This window comes from Oreochromis niloticus, linkage group LG12 (genome assembly GCF_001858045.2).
Source record: "Oreochromis niloticus isolate F11D_XX linkage group LG12, O_niloticus_UMD_NMBU, whole genome shotgun sequence".
Lineage (NCBI taxonomy): Eukaryota > Metazoa > Chordata > Actinopteri > Cichliformes > Cichlidae > Oreochromis > Oreochromis niloticus.
The window spans coordinates 32,260,331-32,280,089 of NC_031977.2; the positions used below are offsets into that span (position 1 = coordinate 32,260,331).

Genomic DNA, 19,759 nt, shown 5'->3' on the forward strand with positions numbered 1-19,759 from the left:
AAATCAGAATATAATCTCATCCTCAGCAACTTTAATCTGATGACACAATTCTTCAGTGAAGGGCTGAAAAAAACAATTAACATAAACTCTTTTTTTATTTATATAAACTCGGTTAGATAGTGGTATTATAAGAGGTATAGTAGAACAATGCATAACATATATACTCACTAGCCACTTTATTAAGTATACCTTAGTATAGTTGGACCAGCGTTTGACTTCAGAACGATCTTCATTTTTCGTGACATAGATTTAACAAGATGATGAAAACAATCCTCAGAGAATTTTGTCCATGTTGACATGATCGCTTCAGATTTGTCAGCTGCACATCCATGATTAGAATATCCTGTTCCAGCCATCAGAAGAGAAGTATACTGTGGTTTGGCCCAACCATGTGAATGTTGCAGCAGAAATGAAGACTTATCAGACTAGGCAACATTGTTTTTAATCTTTCATTGCCCAGTTTTGTTAATACCATTTTAATTATAGCTTCAGTTTTCTGTTCTGGAAGCAGCACGTTGTGTTGTGTATTCAGAGATGCTCTTCTGCATAACTTCTGTTGTAATGACTGGTTACTTAAATTATTGTTTCCTTCCTATTTTCACACAGAAAATTGATGGTTACTTTCTGATGATTACGTGGGAACCTTTCTGTTTCTAATAAGTCAAATCAGTCTCTCTGACACCAGCAACCATGTAATGTTCAAACTCATTTTAATTACCTTTCAGTGAGATTCTGATGCTCAGTTTGAACTTCAAAGGGTCAACTTAACAATGGCATTATGCCTAATTGCAATAGTTTTCTTCTATGTAATAATTAGAGGACTCAGTTAGTAGTAATACTCAATATAGTGGCAGGTGAGAGCATACAGGAGGAAGCAATTTTACTATGTAAAGAACTTTAACATAGCTTCATTCTTGTATGAGAAGCCTTTATAAGTCGGAAATACTACAGCGCCGGGAGGACCTGAAGGCAGCACCACCCATAATCAGCGTGGTTGTTGCTCTTGAACGCACCTCGTAACATTTTCTCCAACAACAGGAGACGGAGGGGAAGTGGACGCCAAGCGAAAGGCAAGAGATGACGCTTTAATAATCTTTCACATGAAACTCAACGTGAAATGTGAAGTTTGGTCTCCTTTAAACGAAGCTTAAACGGCGAATGTCGCTCCTGTTCGTTCGTGTTTTCGTTTCCTGAACTGTTAGTGAGACAGAGCCGGTATTCAGAGGCCTTTTAAAACCACATGACAAACAAATATTGTGTCCAAGCTTAATCTTCAACACTGTGGGATTTATAAAAGCACACCTGCAATTCAAGGTGGTTCCTGTAAGTTCATTTCGCAACCATTGCTGAGGTCAAAGGGTTCAGTGATTGACAGTTCGATGCGCTAATGAGACAGGGAGGATTAATTAAAGGCACAGTGTAGAATTGACGCTGTAGGATTATTTACTTATTTATTTTGCTAAATTATAATTGCATTAATTCATGTATTTCCTATTTTTATTGTTTTCAGAAAATTACAACATTTGATCAAAAAAAATAATTTGTCAGGCACTTTTTTCAAAATCACTAATTTGAAATAGTTAAAAATATTTTAAAATTAAGTGCAGTTGTCAAGTGAATGCGATTAAAAAATATTTTGACTTGATGTCTAAATCTTAAAGAGCACAGCGATGTCAACTGAAGTGAACAAGGGTCAAGCTGTTCTTTACAGTAATACCGGTGAGTGCCACAAGATGGCACAATTAGTTACCGTAACTTGGCCAAATCATTCAAATGTTCTTGGGTCTAACTGTTAGTAAAACAAGAGCAAAATGTAGTTGTTTTCCGTATTTTAGTCGTTCTCTGGATGTTGTATCAAACCACTCAATAGATGGAATAGAAAAAATAGCGTTCTAGTGACATGTTGGTATTTATTTGGGTCAGTTTTGCTGTTGTACTTTGTTTTTTCAGCATTTTAAACTGAGCTATATTTTAAGGTTGTTAAACCCAAATTCCCATTTCTTTACATTAATCATCAATCAATTATTCAAAACTTTTTACCTTTTTATCTGTGATTATTTTAGCTCTTAAACCAATACTTGTAAAATAACATTTCACTTTCATTTTTTAACATTTATTTGTAGCTAGCTGCTTCATCTGTTCATAATATCTCCTCTGACATTTTGCCAGATCATATATTAGCACAGGTTACATTGTCTTTGTCTCCGGATCCAGGATGACGAGCTATCAACTGAGCGCGAAGGAGGACATGGTGGAGAAGTTTCTGGATGCTGCAGCAAGAGGAGATATGTCCCAGGTGTCAATATTGCTGTCCCACGTGCCCTCGCTCATCAACCAGACAGGATACAGCGGCTGGACCGCGCTAATGCTTGCAGCTCGCAATGGACATTCTCATGTGGTGGAGAAGCTGCTGTCACATGGGTACATCACTGCATTTCTCTTAATTTGTAATGTTATTAATGTACCATTTGTTAAGTGAACAATACTAAAGAGAGATATTGTGGAATATTTTTTCAAAGCTGCACTAATAATTTTTAGTATTTAGGGGATGTATCTATTCCACATGTGTTACTTTTAGGTAAACATTTGCAGACTTGATGGGCAGAAACATGCTGCAACAGGAACTGACAAGCATTATGAAAAGTGGCTAAAGCTAGGATTTAAAATATTTAAAGAAACTGAAAGTGCAAAGTGAACAGGAGTCAATTTCCTTATTTGTGTGCACAAACTTGGCCAAATAAAGATGATTCTCTTTCTGAAACAAATAAATGAAGCTAGAATAAAACTTGGCTACACACAGCTACGTTAAATTAAAACTTATTAAAAATTAAATAGGAGTAGACTGAAAATAAGAGAGAGATAAAACTGTAGCTAAATTTATTCAATGAAAAGGATTTAAACTAGGAGGTATATGCTAAAATGATATTTTAAAGTATAAAACAAGGCAAAATAGGGATAAAACTAGTGGTGAAAATACAGTACAATTATGAGTTGCAAGAAGACCAAACAAGACTAAAAGTAATAAACTTGCATTAACAGTGTGATAAGGCAAAAACTTTTAGTGAAAGAAATCAATATAAAAGCTGAAGAGACAAAAATAGTCGCAAAAAAACCCATTTAGGATAGAAAAACCTCCTCAAAGAAGCTATAATAAGCAGGTACAGAAAAAATGTTGGTGCAATTTAAATGACAAACATCTAAAAACTTAAAAGTCTAAGTTGTAAAGAGCCCCAAACTTTGATATGTTGTAGCCTTGAATGTATAAATGGATTCCTGACTTCTCTAAAACCTCTTTTTTGTTTTATTCTACTTTTTAAGCTGTGATAAGTTCATAGTAAACAGTTCATCACAGACCGCCTATGATGTTGCCAAGTTCTGGGGTCACAAACACATCGCTAACCTACTCTGCCAGACTGACGATGGCTGCCGGCGAGTCCTGCAGGGCTCTGACATCAGTCCACAGGAAAACTACTTCAGCAGGGAGACGCTGGACCGCCTGAGTGGGAAAAGGACTGACAAGGCCTGGTTGGAGGCCAAACAAAGAGAACCAGATACTGTCTACCTCATATTCTCGAACCTCAGCCCCATGGTCAGCACATCCCAGGAAGACGACGGCGCAGCGGTATGTTTATAACCTACAGCCTACGGCTAGTTTAAGTGATAAAGATGAAAGTCTTGTGAATTGTGAATCTGATTGCAACAGGTTGAGAGCAAACTGTGTCGGTTCAGATATGAGGCAGTTAAGGATCTCCTACAGAAACCTGCAACTGTGCTCATTTTCCTCGGAGTGGAGAAGAGGAAAAATCCCTCCCCTTCCTCTCCTGAGGAGGGTATCCGGGAGGCCCCTGCTTGGTTTGCTTTCAGCACTGATGAAGATGCTGCTGACCTTGTTAAACGGTGCAGGGAGAAGAACTGCTCCTTTCCAAAGATGCCAAACAGAGACCTGCTGAAACTAAATGAGGAAGAGGCCGGTGAGACACACAAAACGTGTGTTGTTGTTTGATCACCTGCCTCTCTTGTATGAGGGTATAATACTTCTTCCCGCTCTCCTTGTCTGCAAGGGATCGTGGCTCAGGCTCGATCGGTGTTGGCCTGGCACGGTCGCTACAGCTTCTGTCCGACATGTGGCAGCAGCACCAAACTGGAGGATGGAGGACACAAGAGAAGCTGTCTGAACTCTGAGTGCAGGAGTCTAAAGGGGGTCCACAATACCTGCTATCCACGAGTTGGTATGACTCTGCTCATCTATCAGCTCATCGGCACTGTAGTTAATACTGTGTACCATCATGCTGTGCACAAAAAACATGACCAAAAAATGTAAAAGCTAAAAAGAACAGAAAACTGTAGTTTCTCCAGTGGCTTCTTGAGGCTTGCTCTAAGTCAAGTCCTACAGACCCCCATATTAAAAAAGCCCATGGGTGCCTGTTAAGCTGGTTGAAGACACAGCCGTATGCAGCAGCCTGGGCATGATCCTGACCTGTAGCCCTTTCCTGTGTTTCTTCCCTGCTCTCTTGCCCCTCTTTGCTGTCCACTCTTTACTGTTGCAATGTCAGATAAATTCAAAAATGTCCCTAAAAAAAGTCTTTACAAAAGCCCAACAGAAATAGATATGTTCCCAGCCTGGGGTTAAATATAGTTTTTATCTCTATAGCCATTTCCTTTTTTATAACAAATGAACAGAAATGTAATATTTTTATAATTCACCTGCTTCAGTTTTATTAATGTTTGACGTCACATCATATACTATAGTAGGTTTTGCCCACTCTGAGTAACAAAGTTTCCATATGTTTGTGATTTCAGACCCAGTGGTCATCATGCTGGTGATCCACCCAGATGGAAACCAATGTTTACTGGGAAGGAAGAAGGTCTTCCCAGCTGGGATGTTTTCCTGTTTAGCAGGATTTGTAGAGCCTGGTATACCACAAACTCACACACACACAGAAAAACATAAAAACTGCTCAGCTGTTAAACAACTGATGTGTGCCTGAAGCTAATCCTCACAGGAATATTAACCATAAATCAAGTCTCAGCTATAAAAATTAGGGTGACAGCTTCTCCCTGTCATACCCCGCAGGGGAAACGATTGAGGATGCAGTAAGGCGGGAGGTGGAGGAGGAGAGCGGCGTGAAGGTCGGACCGGTTCAGTATGTCTCCTGCCAGCCCTGGCCAATGCCATCCAACCTCATGTTTGGCTGCCTTGCTGTTGCCATATCAACCGACATCAAAGTGGATGAGAATGAGATAGAGGAAGCTCAGTGGTTCACACGGCAACAGGTAAGTAACAGTGCGACTATTAGTGGAACTGCCAACAGGGATCATGATGTTAAGAGTTAATAATAAGTCTACTGAAGATTATTTTATAACAACAGTCTGGAAACTGTTAGCATCAGCTCCAGTTACTAGAAATTTTCCAGAGCTTTCATGCATTTCCATGGCCAATTCTTCTAATGCTTAATAATGAACAATTCTAGACATTAATGAGACAGAAATCCAACTTTTCTGCTTGTTTAGGTGATCGACTCCTTGTTCAGAGGAGCATCTCCAGCTTTTAACATCCCCCCAAGGCAGACCATCGCCCACCAGCTGATCAGACATTGGATCGGCATAAACGCTAATCTCTAACAGAACACCTTCATCATTCCACCTCCCGCCCAGCTGAGGAGGTTCGATGGATAGGAACGAATTTGTCCCCATTGAATTGACTCACCACATTCTTCAGATTGTACACGTTGTGCTTTAATATCAGTTTACTGCGAAGCGACTTCCACGCATGTACAACAATCTCAGGTTTGACATTTCACCTCGGAAATATCTGCAGTACGATGATTAAATATGGAAGAAGGAGCGTGCTCTTCTTCATTTGCCCGGGTGGACAAATGATAATAAAAGTTTGATTATGTAAAGTAGAATTCTCTTCATTTGTTTTATAATAAAACACATTCAACTTTCCTTTAATTAAACAAAACATTTTTTACAAGAAATGTAATCTCAAACATCCATACATCCATTTTCTGCTAAACCATTCAGAGTCTTCGGGGTGGGGCCTTTTGTTTATTTTTAAATTTTTTCATTTACGTTAATAAGTTCATTAAATCTAAATATGTGAGTAAAATTACATAATTGCTGGATTATTTCTAGGAGTCAAAATAAACTTCAAGTATTAAATAAATTGCTCAAAGTAAGCCATTTTTGTTGTATGGGGCCTTTTTTTCCCAAATATTCCAGCCTATATATGGAATTTTTAGATGCCTTATAATGGTTACACCTGAACATTGCATATCTGCAAGGATGTGCCTAACATTTCTCCCTGAAAGCTGAACTTCAACACAACAGATCAACTGATTTATCTCATTCATCCTTGCCTATGTCTTGATGCATTCTCAATCATCCAGGAAAGTAAATCTCCAAAAGTTGAATCTGTTCATCTGGACGTAGCGTTTTGTGGGAGAAACGTTTCGTCACTCATCCAAGTGACCTGCAGTCAGCTGAGACTGAAGAAGTCACTTGGATGAGTGACGAAACGTTTCTCCCTCAAAACACTACGTCCAGATGAACAGATTCAACTTTTGGAGATCCTTGCCTATGCTTTGCATCCTTCTGTCACACCGTCTTCCTCTTTTCCTCCTGCCTAGCAGCTCCATACTCGGCATCCTATGTGCATCTCATCCCCTATCACTCTTCTACGCTTGTCCCAACCATCTCAACCTTGAGTGACAGCTCATTTCTAATCCTGACCTTTCTGCTCACTTCCAATGAGAATCTTAGCATTCTGGATTGCAAGAAGTCTGAAGCCTATCCCTAAATATATAAAGGTTACCCCAATGACTGGGTTACCCTCAACAGATACATTTTATATATTCCCAAAGTTAATTCAGAAAACAAGGTTGCTTCTAAAACAGACAGTGATTTTGTCTGATTCTCTTCAATGCTCCTGTGATTATGAGCCATCTGTCCCTTGTACATTCATAGAGAGAATGGTTTGCTTTATGAGAAATATATTGCAGTTTGGAGTCCACCGGGGCGTCCCTTTTCAACAATTGATTTAATAACATTCATGAAGAGAATTTCTAGATGTCTACAAGGAGTGGAAGGTGTCAAATTTGGATCTAGACTCTGCGTTTTGCAGATTATATGGTCTTGCTGGCTTCATTAACCAGCAAGACCATCCAGCTCACAGTAAAAGCAGCCAGTAGAAGTGGTTCAGTATCTGACTAAGATGCCACCTGGTGGCACTGACGATGCCTCAGTATCTTTCTAGAAGACTTGGTTGTAGCTGAAGAGGGGCTAAAAGAAAAAACTGGGCACTATTTTCAGTCTCACATGGAGCCCTATAATGATATTTCATAATAAGACTCCAATGGAGCATTACTTTGTCTGTGTCTTGTCTGTCATTGCATATAAGGTCTTTCTAATGACTTGTCTGGTTAAATAAAAGTTCCACTGCCGTCCTGCAACATTTTGTGGTCTGAAATGGTGAAAAGTCCAAGTTATATCTCTTCTGCACAATATAGGATATTTTTGAACATAGCGTATAAGTGTCTGTTAATGATTTGAATTACTTGTACTGTACACTGCTGGGTTGCTTTATCTATATTAGTGCAGCATAATGCAATAGTAGATTAACATTTTCAAATTTGCAAAATAATTAGTAACCCTTAAAATAAGTGGTACAAAGTAAAAGTATAATGTTCATAATCAAAACATAGTGAAGCAGAAGTAGAGAGAAGAACATGTACTTCAGTTAAGTATTTGACCAATTTGACCAACATGAGCCTGACAAACATGGAGTAACAATGATCTTAGGATAAAAGGAGGCACTCCTTACTTATGTTGCTGTGGAACTTTCTATATTTTTTTATACAAAAATACCAAAAAAACAAAAATGCAGACCCAATGAATTATTTCCCTGTGTCTGCCCCACAAGACAGGCAACTGCTTTCCTTGCTGTAATAAACCTTTCGGCCACATCTTATCGAGCTCATTCGTTGCTGAGTCTGTCTCAATGTGTTTTCACCCCTGTGCCACTGTTAGAAATGTAACCTGCATCACAGATCAGATAAGAGCAGTCACTCTGCCTGCCCCAATTCAACACGTTCTCTGTCTCACAGGTCATCGGATAAACAGGCTGACTTTCAGTCGACAAACCAGGAAAGTAACTTTTCACAGCAGCCTCGGTCTGATGTGATATCTCGGAGATGTCAGCCTGATTTCTGTCCTTGTCGCTCTGAGGAAGCCAGAGCTTAGTTTCGTGCAGCGGAGCGCCGGCAGCCTCTTGCTTTTCCTCTGATATGAAAACCTTGATAGGAGGAGGGGACTGGTTCTCTGTGGGTTGTGCACTATAAGAAACATACTCAGAGTCTAGAGTGAGGCAGCCAATCAACAGCAGAGAGGTATCCTCACGCTGGTCATCATCTGGTAAGAGCTGAGAGGTTCGCTCAGCTATGATGAGACTTTTGTCTCTGAGGACATCAGTCACCTGGAAGTCTTCAATATTAAGGATGCTCCTCTCTGCAAATTTCTGTTGAAAAGAATGAATGAGTGGTCATTTTGTGACTGACTGCTGTAGCTTTACATATATTTGGTTTTTTTTAGATGTGCAAATCCTTTGTGGTCATTTTGTCAATCTTAGAAGTTTTCTTGTTCCTGTTTCTGTATGGTGTCTTTGCCATTCCCACTGTTGTCTGTTTATTAGTATCCACAGTTTTCAAGATATCATGTTCAAATTTTGTGTGATGGTAGATATCATTAACAGGTGTTTTTGTTATAATTAGTTGGACTAATATTCTAAATCTGAGTCTGAGGATGGGCACGAAGTCTCCCATGCACAGATATATGAGCTGTAAATAAGTAACCCAAATATGAAAGCTGTAAAAAAACAGATTACCTCGTGGTTTGGGTCCATCAGCCACTGGCCTGTTTTGCTTAGTCGAGGGCTAGAGATTAGCGGGAAGAAGTATGACTTGTACCTAAAAAGTGATGTTGATTAAAGTCATTATCAGTGACGAGGACTAACCGCGTACTATCAGAACATTCACTTCTGACTTCCTGTAAGTCCTAGAAACCAGGAGAATCTCCAGGAAATTGTTTGCATTTTTGCAGCATGTTTAATCTTTCAGAGCTGGATTGACCAGAAAAAGCAGGTTCATGGGCCACTGACTTGAGGTCAGATGATAAAAGGCTAAGCTGTATTGCTGTAATACATTCAGATGTTTTGTACTGTGTTAACAGCTGTTAAATCCCATAAATGTTCTTGTTACTATCCTAGAAAATGTGAAATACTGGTAAATATTCTCATTTATTAAACTGTTCTCAGACAAGTTTTGGTAATGCTACCGCAAAATATGACTTTAGTTATTAGCAAATAACATTTAACATACTTTTTTTTTATGCCATGCCTTGCATGCGCTGTTTGGGCCAAAGATCACATGGCATACATGAAAAACAAATGCATTAGTATTGCTAAAAGAACAGATTGCCCAGCACTCACAGATTCCTGGACAGGATGGAGAGGATTAACACAGTGACAGCCACCAGCAGCAGAGGAATTGCTGTAGCCACCACCCTTACATCATCTGGAAAGAAGAATATGAGATTCTTCTTATGTTTCAAAAATCAGAATAAATAAATCACTTTCTTGCAGTCACAGCAGTATGTTTCTATCACCCATACTTATGTCCATCATCTGGGTCAGTTGTGTACCTCACTGTCGAGCATTTTCTGTAATAGCCACCTGCACTTTATCCATCCATCCGTGCATTTCAAATTAAAAGCCTATATAACAAATTCAACATCTTATTGCTCTCTATTCTGTTATTTCTCTTATTTTACTATAAGAGTTTTTGATGCTGAAAGAAAAGCCATCAAGCCGACTTTAATGTAGGCAGTGCACTCATTTATAATTATAATAGAATATATCTTAATTGCAAAGTGTGTTTCACATAATTGTGTCTTGTAACATGTGAAAAGTTCTTATTTGCATTTGTATGATATAGACTTTCTTTTTTTTTTTTTTGCATATCCTCCAGAAATACAGCAGAAAAGTGTTTTTATTTGATGGGTTGAAAATGTGAGGTAGCAAGTTGTGCTGTCCACTACAAACGATGCTGTTTTGTTTTGAAAGGGGTAAAGTTACTGCACATTTCTGAAATCCTGCAAAATCAAAGTCAAGACTGTCAAATTGGAGAAACCATTTCAGTTTTGGCAATAAAGTGATAATATCTGAAAAAAAGTTGTCACTTAACCTCCCTTGTGGGTTTGAAATGTGGAAGCTGCAATTTTTGTCAATTTTAAATGAAAGTCCATGTGCTCTGTTAGCCCAGCCCCAACAAATGAGACATCAATAGAAAGAGATGCATAAGCAGTGCTTGATATAGAGATCTCAGACTTCTTAGGAGGAGACGGTCTTAGGTTTCACAGGTGAACAAATGCTGCAGTCCACACACCAGGGGGCGCTGCAGATATGGCTTCAATCATTGATTCTAAGTATATTGAGAAGAAATCTACTACAAAGAAATGTAGCCAATGCTGCAATGCAAAAAAAAAAACACATAAAGGAATCTGGTTCAGTGAAACTCACCGAAATCTGTCGTCACTTGAACGATGCTTTTAGAATCATTATCAGCCAACAGTGTAACAGAATACTGAGCGTTGGGCATCAGGTTATAGAAAGTGTGCTGCTGGTCATTTGGCCACAAAGGTAAAGCTGGAAATGAGAGAATGTACGTTGTATTTGCAGAAAGGTGATAAAATATGCATAACAGTTTTCTGTAACACTTCTGCAAGCGAGAAAATATACATGGACAAATCTAATGAAAAAAAGACAAAGTTGTTTTTTTTTACTGTGGAGTGAGATTTTATGCCAAAAGGCTCATTAACCCACAGACATGTTTCATCATGACAACATACACTGTTTGTCTGAGTCTTTCCTCAGAACTGCTTCATATCTGCTCACTCTGACTGGCTCAGACTTCCTTTGCCACTCCCACATAATGGTCACTGATGTCTTAGTCACACTGACCCTCAAATTGACCACCTCCATCAAAGCTGAGAAGATGAACACACACACAGATCGAAAGTCAAATATTGATTCCTCAATTTTTTTCCCCGCATTTAATTCAATGTAAATAACTTCTGTTCTGCTGTAAATTACTTTGCATATTATTTGACCATTTTACTGCATTAGCATCACTATTAATTGACTCTTATATAAGACTTTTCTCATTTTCTATTCACAGAAACAATACTAACTGAGAATACTAATACTGAGATTGAAACCAAGGTTTTAGCTGATGATTCACATTACCGGGTAAATCTGAATCATCCTGTGCAGACGCAGAGGTTATCACCACCACACATTTCTATCTGAGCTCGTGTTTACCTCCATACTGCAGACTTGCCGGCAGAGACTGAGAAGACCCATACTGCTGGTTGTAAACAGGAAACACACTGATCAGGTACTCCTTATTTGGGTCAACATCTGGAAACATGCACAGTAAACAGAACAGCTGTATTAAATACAATGTCTGTTATAGACTAAAATACCAAATACAAGTCACTCATTCAGTTTTATTTATTTCCCCTCACCCCCAACAGGTTGCAGCAAACGGGTGCCCCTCCCTGAGCCTGGTTCTGCTAGAGGTTTCTTCCTGTTAAATGGGGGGTTTTTTCTTCCCACTGTCCCCAAGTGCTTGCTGATAGTTTGCGTTTTCTCTGTATTATTGTGGGGTCTTTACCTTACAATATAGAGGGCCACAAGGTGATGGTTGTTGTGATTTGGTGCTATAAATAAATGTAAAATGAACTGAACCAAATTAATATTATTAGTAGAGAGACTATCTGCCGCTTTAATCCAAATTTATTTCATTTCCACTTTATTTGTCAGGAACAATGTACAAACAAAAAAAGCTAACATTAAAGTTCACCTAAGAGAAAAGATGCATTGTACCAAATTTACCTACTATCTAATTTCCATCTGCACTATTTAAATCCACATGGACAGTCTCCAGCATCAATACACCCCCACACCGCGCCCTCAGTATGCTGCAGTATACTTGAACATAAACTGCTCTGCTTCCTCAAAACTCAGCAACAGCCCAAAGTGTGAGAGTGTGTGTAGAAAATCTGCTGCTAAAATTAGTCCCTAACAAATGCCCAAACATATTTTTAAAGACTTAATGATGAGCTGTTTGAGGAAACTGCTGTAAAATTCATCACATTTTTGTAATAGCTCTTATTAAAACATAATTATGACATTTACCTTTTTCTTTATCTGGAAATCTCCATTTAAAAAAAATCCCCACTAATCAAATGCAGATCAAATACACACAAGATGATAGCTTTTTTCCCCCATGTGGGGCTCTGTTATCTAACACCATCTAGATTGTGATGATGAGGTCCTATCAGCACCATTGCACCTCCTATTTTGCATCAGCTTTACAGTAAAAGCCTGCTAGTGGAGAAATTTACTCAGCAGCACGTAGCAGCCTTAAGGACTCAAAGATAAAGCCAAAGAACAAGTAGCAGAAAGAGGCTTGCCTCAAAAGTGAGTCAAACCACATAGATGTTAAAAAGCACTCCTTTACACCAGAAACACTTAATATGGCTTTCTTTTCAAAGAAACTTGTTTAAAAGTAACCAATTAAAGATATGCATTATTAGATCTGATCATGCTTTGTACTACCACTGGCTGCTGTAGCTGCGGCCTCTCTGCTTGGCTTCACTTCCATGAATTTGAGTCACTGAACTGGACTTTTCTGTGCTGTCTTTGCCTTCTGGAGCATTTTAATTATATTATCTGACAAATAATGCAGTTTGCTAACAATGCTATGACAAAAACACTAATATTAAGGCTTTTAAGGCATCTGTGATGTCACAGCGGGTTTGTCTATATAAAGTCTCTGGTTAAAATGCTCAGGTCTAGAGCGGCTGACTGCTTGGCCCCCACCTCTGCTAATCCAATTTAGTGAACTGAAGTTTGTCCTGTTTGTGGCTTTTTGAGCATTTTTAATGGAGTTATCTGACAATAATAAGGCTTGTTGTATGGTACACCTTTGAAATGGGACTTCACGAAACAGAAGATGATGCCTGAGCAGTATGCTTTTATTCTGAAATGACTGCAGGACACGGAGTTCAAGGTGAAGCCAATATATTATATTCATTAAAAAATAAAATGACTTTTGTTTTGGGTTTTTTCCCCCTTTTCACCTTGTATGACGGTGGAGGTGGTGAAGCCGTCAACTCGAGACCAGTGGCTGGTGGATGGACTCGTCTCAGGGTGCCACTGAATCAGGAAATAGCTGACAGGCAGGGTGTGACCTGGGTTGATGGGGATCTTCCACTGGACCAGAAGCTCTTTTTTTCCTGGGTAAGAGCTGGAAATCCACATGTTTCTGACAGAGGGAAGAGCTGCCGAAAACAGGGCCCACATTATTACTTAGATTAAGACGGGGGAAGACAATGCTCATCATCAACAGTAAAATAAGCTACCATTTCTAATTCTCCAATTTCTGAGATTCACAAACCGCACTTGGTCCAATGCACTGCGCATTTTTGAAATTTCTCTTCTTGTTAAACGTATGAGGCAAGTTTTTAAGTAAAAAACAGACGAGATCATGGAAAGATTTTGCAATAGGCTTTGTAAAAACAGCATGTCACTGGTCTGCTGCTTCCTAACAGCAACAAATAACATGCAGGATGTTGCAAAAGTGAGCAGCACGCATATGATATCTAATATCTAGAGCTGGAGGCCAATAGTCACGATCGTGTAAGATACTGCAAATATCTTTTTCATTTGAAATGTTGCTGTAGGCACATGCATACAGAACATGGATGCTTCTGCTATTTGTTTTTTGTTTTTTTACATATCTACATTTTGACCAGGTGACTGATAAGCTAGCCTGGGTGTATATATGTCGGTAGTGACCAGATATTATCAGTGGGTTGCTAACTGCCTCTACACCTGTAAGACTGAGGCCTAAAATGCATTAATTCTTTCCCCTTGGATGCTTTTAGAGCTGCTGTCAAATATTCCCTTTATGGAGGAAAGAGTTCAGTAGCTTTAGGAAGAAATACATTATTTGAAGCAACTCATGTTAAAATTGTGATGTCTGTGGGGATCACTGTCTCACCTGAACAATATTCTACAAATACCCCAGCACATCACTCCGAACAAAAATATAATAATAACAACAATTACATGTCATAACCAGCGTCTTCTGTCTTTGTGTGCTGAAGCTGAGATGGGCAGCAGGGCCGTAGCCAGCTGTGTTGAAGGCTCTGACTGTGATGTTGCAGTTCCCCTCCTCCACCACTAGGCGCGTCACATCAGTGGTGTTTTGAATCCGTCCACCTTCTTTATAGCTCATCTGGTATCCAAGGATTCGACCTTCAGTTTCAAGAGACTCGGGAGCCTAAGATGAAAAAGAAACAATAAGAGATTCATTTTAGTAAATCAGAACGGTATTTTTCTGCATTTATATGAGAAATCATCATCATAGTTATCTGAGACACCGAACCTTCAACATAATGAGATGAAGTTCCAGAGATCCACCTTTTTTCTCCAGTCTGTAAAACACCTCTGGTGGCCTGGAAGGAACTTAAAAAAAATGAGCTTTTTTTATTTATTTATTTTATATATGTCAGTTATATATGTCAGTGTTGTAGCTCCAGGTATTCTGTCCCTGATGTGAATGCCTGTTACCTCTGTCCAGTGTTCTTCCTCTGATTTCAGAGCTCCAGTTACTCCAGAAGATCTGTTCCCTGCAGGCCACAGCAGCTCTGTACACTGTAAACGGCAGGAGGCCTTTGATGGTGTAATTCAACGTCAGATTTGCAGATAAATCAGGAACCTGGACACAAAAGCAGACAACCAAACCTATGGGACAAAGCTGACTGTAAGTGGACTTACTATGCTCTTCTATACTTCTATCCTGTCTACTCTGTCACAGTGCTGGATGGCCAAAGCTTCAAATAATGAGGTTAGTGCATGTACAAGAATCACTGTAAGTCAAAAGCTCAGGTTTCAGGCATTTTTATTTTGGGATCAAAATGTTGCCTCTATTAAAACTTTATTGAACAATTAAAATACATTTGTAATTTAAGGAGCTTGTAAAGAAAAGCAACTGGACTTCTTTAAGTTTCTTGAAGACGTTCCACGTCTCATCCGAGAAGCTTCTTCAGTCCTGAACTGAAGAAGCTTCTCCTTAGATTACCATGACATGGATAACCTACATGGTCATATTGTGATTCCCTTTTTGATCGTTTTTACATTTTCCAAAGCTTATTAAGCCACAAACCCTATTTCAGAAGAAACTAAAAAAAAAAGAGAACTTCACATCTGACAACACAGAAATTTCATAAATCATTACCAACAGCAAAAGACGCTGAGTTGAATTTTAAGCTCAGTGCAAAAAATCTTCCACAAACTCTTGTTTCATTTTCCTAAAAGAAACTTAAAGTTTACTTATTTTCATTGGATACTTTTCTCCACGTTCTCCACCTGCAGCAGTTCCACCGCTCACAGTGTCAGAAACACTGGCTTAAGGTAACAAGCTACAAAAAGTAAAGAATTTGATGCTTATGTCTACACATTCATAATCAGTATATATAGGGATCAGCAAAAACTGCAGAACATAAACAACAGTCTTAAATTACTCTGTTATTAGTGTTTGTTGCAACACTTTCAGTATCATTTTGGTTGAACTAAGTTACCTTAAACACACCTTTTTTTTAAACTTTTCACTTAGCAAATGTCATTAAACAGTTTCTGTTGTTGTTTGCATCTCACTTCAGCAGGAAACAGCAATATGAAATACTGTAAGAATTTACATATTATTTAAACGTTTTCAGGTCTTTTTGGCTCATACTTTGTGGTGGAAACTAAAATAATGTGCAGTTCTTCTTGGACTTCTTTTCTTGGATTGCAGATACCCAAAGAAAAAGCCTACAGAGTGTTGGTATGATGCTAACCTGGGTCCACATGTCCTCACTGTCGAGTCTGTAGCGAAGCTGACATGTGCCATCACTGGTGCTTGCCCAAGACACAACAAGTGAGTCCTCAGTAGAGCTGAGCACAGTTAATACAGGTGTAGGGGGTTTGACTGAGAGGAGGAGACAAGGAGTGAATTACTTCATCATCATTTATATGAGCAAACAGCAGAGAAAGATGGAAGCCAGGTGGATTACAGGTGACAGTCACAAAACGTGGGGGTGTCTAACCTGCTTCAAAAAGAAAGATACTGTGAGGCTCAGACCAGATCTCTGTCATGTGGTTTTTAATCCTTGCTGTCACATTGACAAAGGATGCTGAGTTGAAGATGCCCTGACAGGATATAATGTCATGGTCCCTAAATATGAAAGATAAAACATCTGAGAAGATTACACAAGATCACTTTGTAATTATTATCGTAACTAAATCATCAAGTTTTATACCTGCTGAAAATCAGGGAGGCGGTAGTCTCAGTGTCGCTGTTTGAGTCTAGACTCCACTCGCATGTCATGGATATTTGTCTGTCTGGAGACTCTTGGTAGTAACACGACATGTTCAGAGTATCTGCAGGAAAAGAAGTTTAAATAACACGTCACTACAAAAAGCTGAAGACATTAGTTTTGGGTCATGCGAACGACATGTCGACACATCAGAGCGGGTTAACTGAATACGTTCTTCTACTGGACCTACATTTAATGTTTTATAAAATTAACATGATTAAATGAAAACTTCAAACCAGTCACTGAGACCAAAAACAAAAAAACAAAAAACAAACATCCAGAAACATATAACCGGATATGTTTTTTAGCTTCTATTTAAATAAAAAAAACTTCTCACTCATGTTTAAACAGATCAGATTTCTCATAGATCCTTATCCTTATACTGAGGCAGCTTTACTTCATTTTTTTTTTAAATCAGAGGATAAAAACCAAGAACGATAAGCAAACATGAAGATCCAGCATCTGTGTCCTGTTGGTGTGTGTGCTCACTCTGTGTGGACGAGGGTGGGCGAGGGTCACAGTCTGCAGGGCTGGCGACACACACCCGCGTGTTTTCTTTGCAGATCTCCAGCTGAAAGTCTCTAACTGTCACTCCTGACACGACGAAACAGGGAAACAGAGAAAGTCAATGAAAAAGATAACTAAATAAAGATTTGAATGATTTTGGTGCCCTGGATGTTTTTGTACAGTGTGAAATGGAAAGTGAGACAATGTTTATTCGCTAAAGACAAAGACTACATTGCCAAAAGTATTCACTAACCTAACCCAATCACTGAATTCAGGTGTTCCAATCACTTGCATGGCCACAGGTGTACTACATCAAACACATAGACGTGCAGACTCCTTCTACAAACATTTGTAAAAGAACTGGTTGCATTCAGGAGCTCTGTGAATTCCAGCATGGTACCGTGAAAGGATGCCACTTGTGCAACAAATCCAGTTCCTCACTACTAAATATTCCACAGTCGACTCTAAGTGGTTATAACAAAGTGGAAATGATTTGGCTAAAATTACAGAACTTGTCTGACTGCACTGAGCAGTGTGAAGAGCATGGACAATTTCATGCTCTAAACTTTGTGGGAACAGTTTGGGGATGGCCCCTTCCTGTTTCAACATGACTGCACATAAGTGCACAAAGCAAGGTCAATAAAAACATGGATGCAGGGAACACATGCAGTGTGGAAAGAACTAGACTCGCTTCCACAGTCCTGACGTCAACCTGATAGAACGTCTACGGGATTCATGAGAGCAGAGAGGAGGCAGCCCCTCCTGTCCAATATCAGTGTCTGACCTCACAACTGTGCTTTTGGAAGAATGGATAAAAAAATCCCATAAACATTCCAAAACTTTATGGAAAACCTTTCCAGAAGGCGATATCGATATCATATTAAACCCATGAATTAAGAATCCGATGTCAATTATATGCGTGCGTGAACGCAGACAAATGCTTTTTGCATTATAGTGTATAACCGAACTTCTCTACACCGAAAGAAAGGTGAAAACAATGCCCGGCCCACTTCGGATTAAGTAAACTTAACGTGAGCTAATTCTGACGCACTGGTTTTAAAATGGTTCAATAAAATAAAATAAAATTGAAAAAAGCTGTACTTCATTCAGAAAGTGTGTTCCCTTTACAAAAAACAAAAACAAAAAAACGTGTACAAGAGCTACAGTTGAAACACACACAAAACTTTGAACGGATCAATAAAAGACCTTATTCAGAATAACAACAACAACAAAAAAGTCCTGAACAAATTTTTCTTCAGGGATTTAGTGAATTCAGTACGGAGGCCTCACAAGCCAAACATTTCCAGTCCAGAAAACACTTTAGTAACATTAAAATGCCAAATCTGTTTTTTAATATTTGTGGATAACTTACCATAAGAAAACACACCAATCAGGAGACTCATCACTGTCCAGGTACAGAAGTGCCCTTTAAGAATCCAAACATCCATCTTAACAGTAAAAATGATTTTCATTTAAACATCCAAGGACATCCACATTTAATCTGTATGGTCTTTAAAAAAAAGGTTCAAAACCCACAGAGAACACGCGTCTCTGGTGTGTGCATGAGGAAGGAGGAAGACGCCTCTGTTCAGCTCTCAGCTCAAACACAGCTTGCTCAGGAAATTGCTCCACTCGTGTAATCAAGCGACAAACTTGTAAAAGTTTATGCTTCACTTGTATGTAGAGGATTATATGTATATGAAGCATAGATTACGGTAACTTTCAGCGCACTCTGGTGGATAAACTGTGTACAGCTATTTGACTCATGTAGTGAGCTACCAACCATAAAAACAAAAGCGTTAGCTAAATATAGCAGATATACATTTGTACATGTTGGTTAGCAGCCATAGGGTGTAAAATTTGTAATGTTACTTGTTCATCAAAACAGCCACCTGTTGAGCTAGTCTAATGAAAAATGAGTTATTAAACTGTTAGAGGGTAAACTGTTACGAGATATAGAAGAAAATATTGATAGTTTCACGAATTTAAAGGAAACGGTACAAAAGAAACAAACTTGATGGACAGAATGGCTACGCTGCTACTGCTAGCTAACGATATTTAGGTTATTGCTAGCTAACATTATTCTTAAACAGTGTTGGGACTAACGCGTTATTAAGTAACGTTACAGTAACTACGTTATTATTGTGGTAACGAGCACGGTAACTAGTTATTATGCCCAAACCAGGAACGCGTTACTCGTTACTGGGATTTAGAAAGGCTCGTTATTCGTTACTTCGTGTGGTGGCTATCGCGGAGCTTCCACAGATTCAATAACATTAGCAAGTGGTGGAAGCCAGCAGGTTGATGAAGGAAAAGGGAGGCAAGAGGAGAGACCCGAAGCAGCCGCCTGTCCGAGAGTGTCAGGTGAACTGAACTTCAGGTAAGAAGTTATGACCTGCAGTCTATCTGGGTCAGATATAAACCAAGTTTAGGTGGAGTTTATTTTCGTTATGCTGACTTTTTCGTACTGCGTGCTAGCTAGCATGACGGAGTTTCTATACAGCTGGGTGGGTGCTATGTTACTGATGTTGAACTTTATTTTGTTCATACAGTTAATTATTAGAGTTGCCAAACGTGCCCTAAAAAACGGAATCGTCTTGTATTCAGAGAAAATATTACGCGTTTGGTATTGAGGTTAAAAGGAACAGTTTGTCCCGGACTGTAGCTACAATAATAAAAAGACACAAAGCTGGATTTATTGTGTTTACGCAGTCAGCTGCCTCTTCTTCTCTCATTCTCTCCCCCTCCCTCTCCTGTTGCTACTTCA

The 19,759-nt window shown here is 39.0% G+C and overlaps 2 protein-coding genes across 5 annotated transcripts; one reads left to right on the forward strand and one right to left on the reverse strand.

The window, feature by feature from the left end:
• The first annotated feature begins 933 nt into the window (after nt 1-933).
• Nucleotides 934-6,286, forward strand: nudt12 (nudix (nucleoside diphosphate linked moiety X)-type motif 12). Of its 2 annotated transcripts, XM_005451466.4 has the most exons (9): nt 934-1,070; nt 2,215-2,421; nt 3,319-3,622; nt 3,704-3,971; nt 4,062-4,229; nt 4,801-4,914; nt 5,075-5,274; nt 5,512-5,711; nt 5,853-6,286. In XM_005451466.4, the coding sequence occupies exons 2-8, from the start codon at nt 2,216-2,218 to the stop codon at nt 5,620-5,622; spliced, it is 1,371 nt and encodes a 456-aa protein (XP_005451523.1). In that variant the 5' UTR covers nt 934-1,070; nt 2,215; the 3' UTR covers nt 5,623-5,711; nt 5,853-6,286. The 2 variants fall into 2 exon arrangements, with proteins under 2 accessions (XP_005451523.1, XP_025752894.1); XM_025897109.1 differs by lacking the exons at nt 934-1,070; nt 5,853-6,286 and adding an exon at nt 1,122-1,323 and having other exon boundaries at nt 5,512-5,702.
• Nucleotides 6,287-6,678: 392 nt separating this feature from the next.
• LOC100710927 (interleukin-6 receptor subunit beta) lies at nt 6,679-19,179 on the reverse strand. Of its 3 annotated transcripts, XM_013270906.3 has the most exons (16): nt 18,529-19,179; nt 18,365-18,418; nt 16,975-17,079; nt 16,429-16,549; nt 16,216-16,343; nt 15,967-16,097; nt 14,699-14,846; nt 14,514-14,593; nt 14,195-14,408; nt 13,204-13,404; nt 11,378-11,476; nt 10,906-11,043; nt 10,577-10,702; nt 9,488-9,572; nt 8,885-8,966; nt 6,679-8,518 (listed from the first exon to the last, which is right to left on the reverse strand). In XM_013270906.3, exons 1-16 carry the CDS (start codon nt 18,554-18,556, stop codon nt 8,000-8,002), a joined length of 2,259 nt encoding a protein of 752 aa, XP_013126360.1. In that variant the 5' UTR covers nt 18,557-19,179; the 3' UTR covers nt 6,679-7,999. The 3 variants fall into 3 exon arrangements, with proteins under 3 accessions (XP_013126360.1, XP_013126359.1, XP_019221643.1); XM_013270905.3 differs by having other exon boundaries at nt 18,365-19,179; XM_019366098.2 differs by lacking the exons at nt 18,365-18,418; nt 18,529-19,179 and adding an exon at nt 17,246-17,475.
• Nucleotides 19,180-19,759: the final 580 nt, after the last annotated feature.

Excerpts from the sequence above, each read along its gene's own strand:
- nudt12 (XM_005451466.4), top strand. The coding sequence starts at position 2,216 with ATGACGAGCTATCAACTGAGCGCGAAGGAGGACATGGTGGAGAAGTTT. Across the intron at positions 3,623-3,703 it reads AGGAAGACGACGGCGCAGCG|GTTGAGAGCAAACTGTGTCG; the intron begins GTATGTTTATAA and ends TGATTGCAACAG. Across the intron at positions 5,275-5,511 it reads AGTGGTTCACACGGCAACAG|GTGATCGACTCCTTGTTCAG; the intron begins GTAAGTAACAGT and ends CTGCTTGTTTAG.
- LOC100710927 (XM_013270905.3), bottom strand. The coding sequence starts at position 18,464 with ATGAAAATCATTTTTACTGTTAAGATGGATGTTTGGATTCTTAAAGGG. Across the intron at positions 16,550-16,974 it reads CCCACCCTCGTCCACACAGA|ATACTCTGAACATGTCGTGT; the intron begins GTGAGCACACAC and ends CTTTTCCTGCAG. Across the intron at positions 14,409-14,513 it reads TTCATCTCATTATGTTGAAG|GCTCCCGAGTCTCTTGAAAC; the intron begins GTTCGGTGTCTC and ends TTTTCATCTTAG.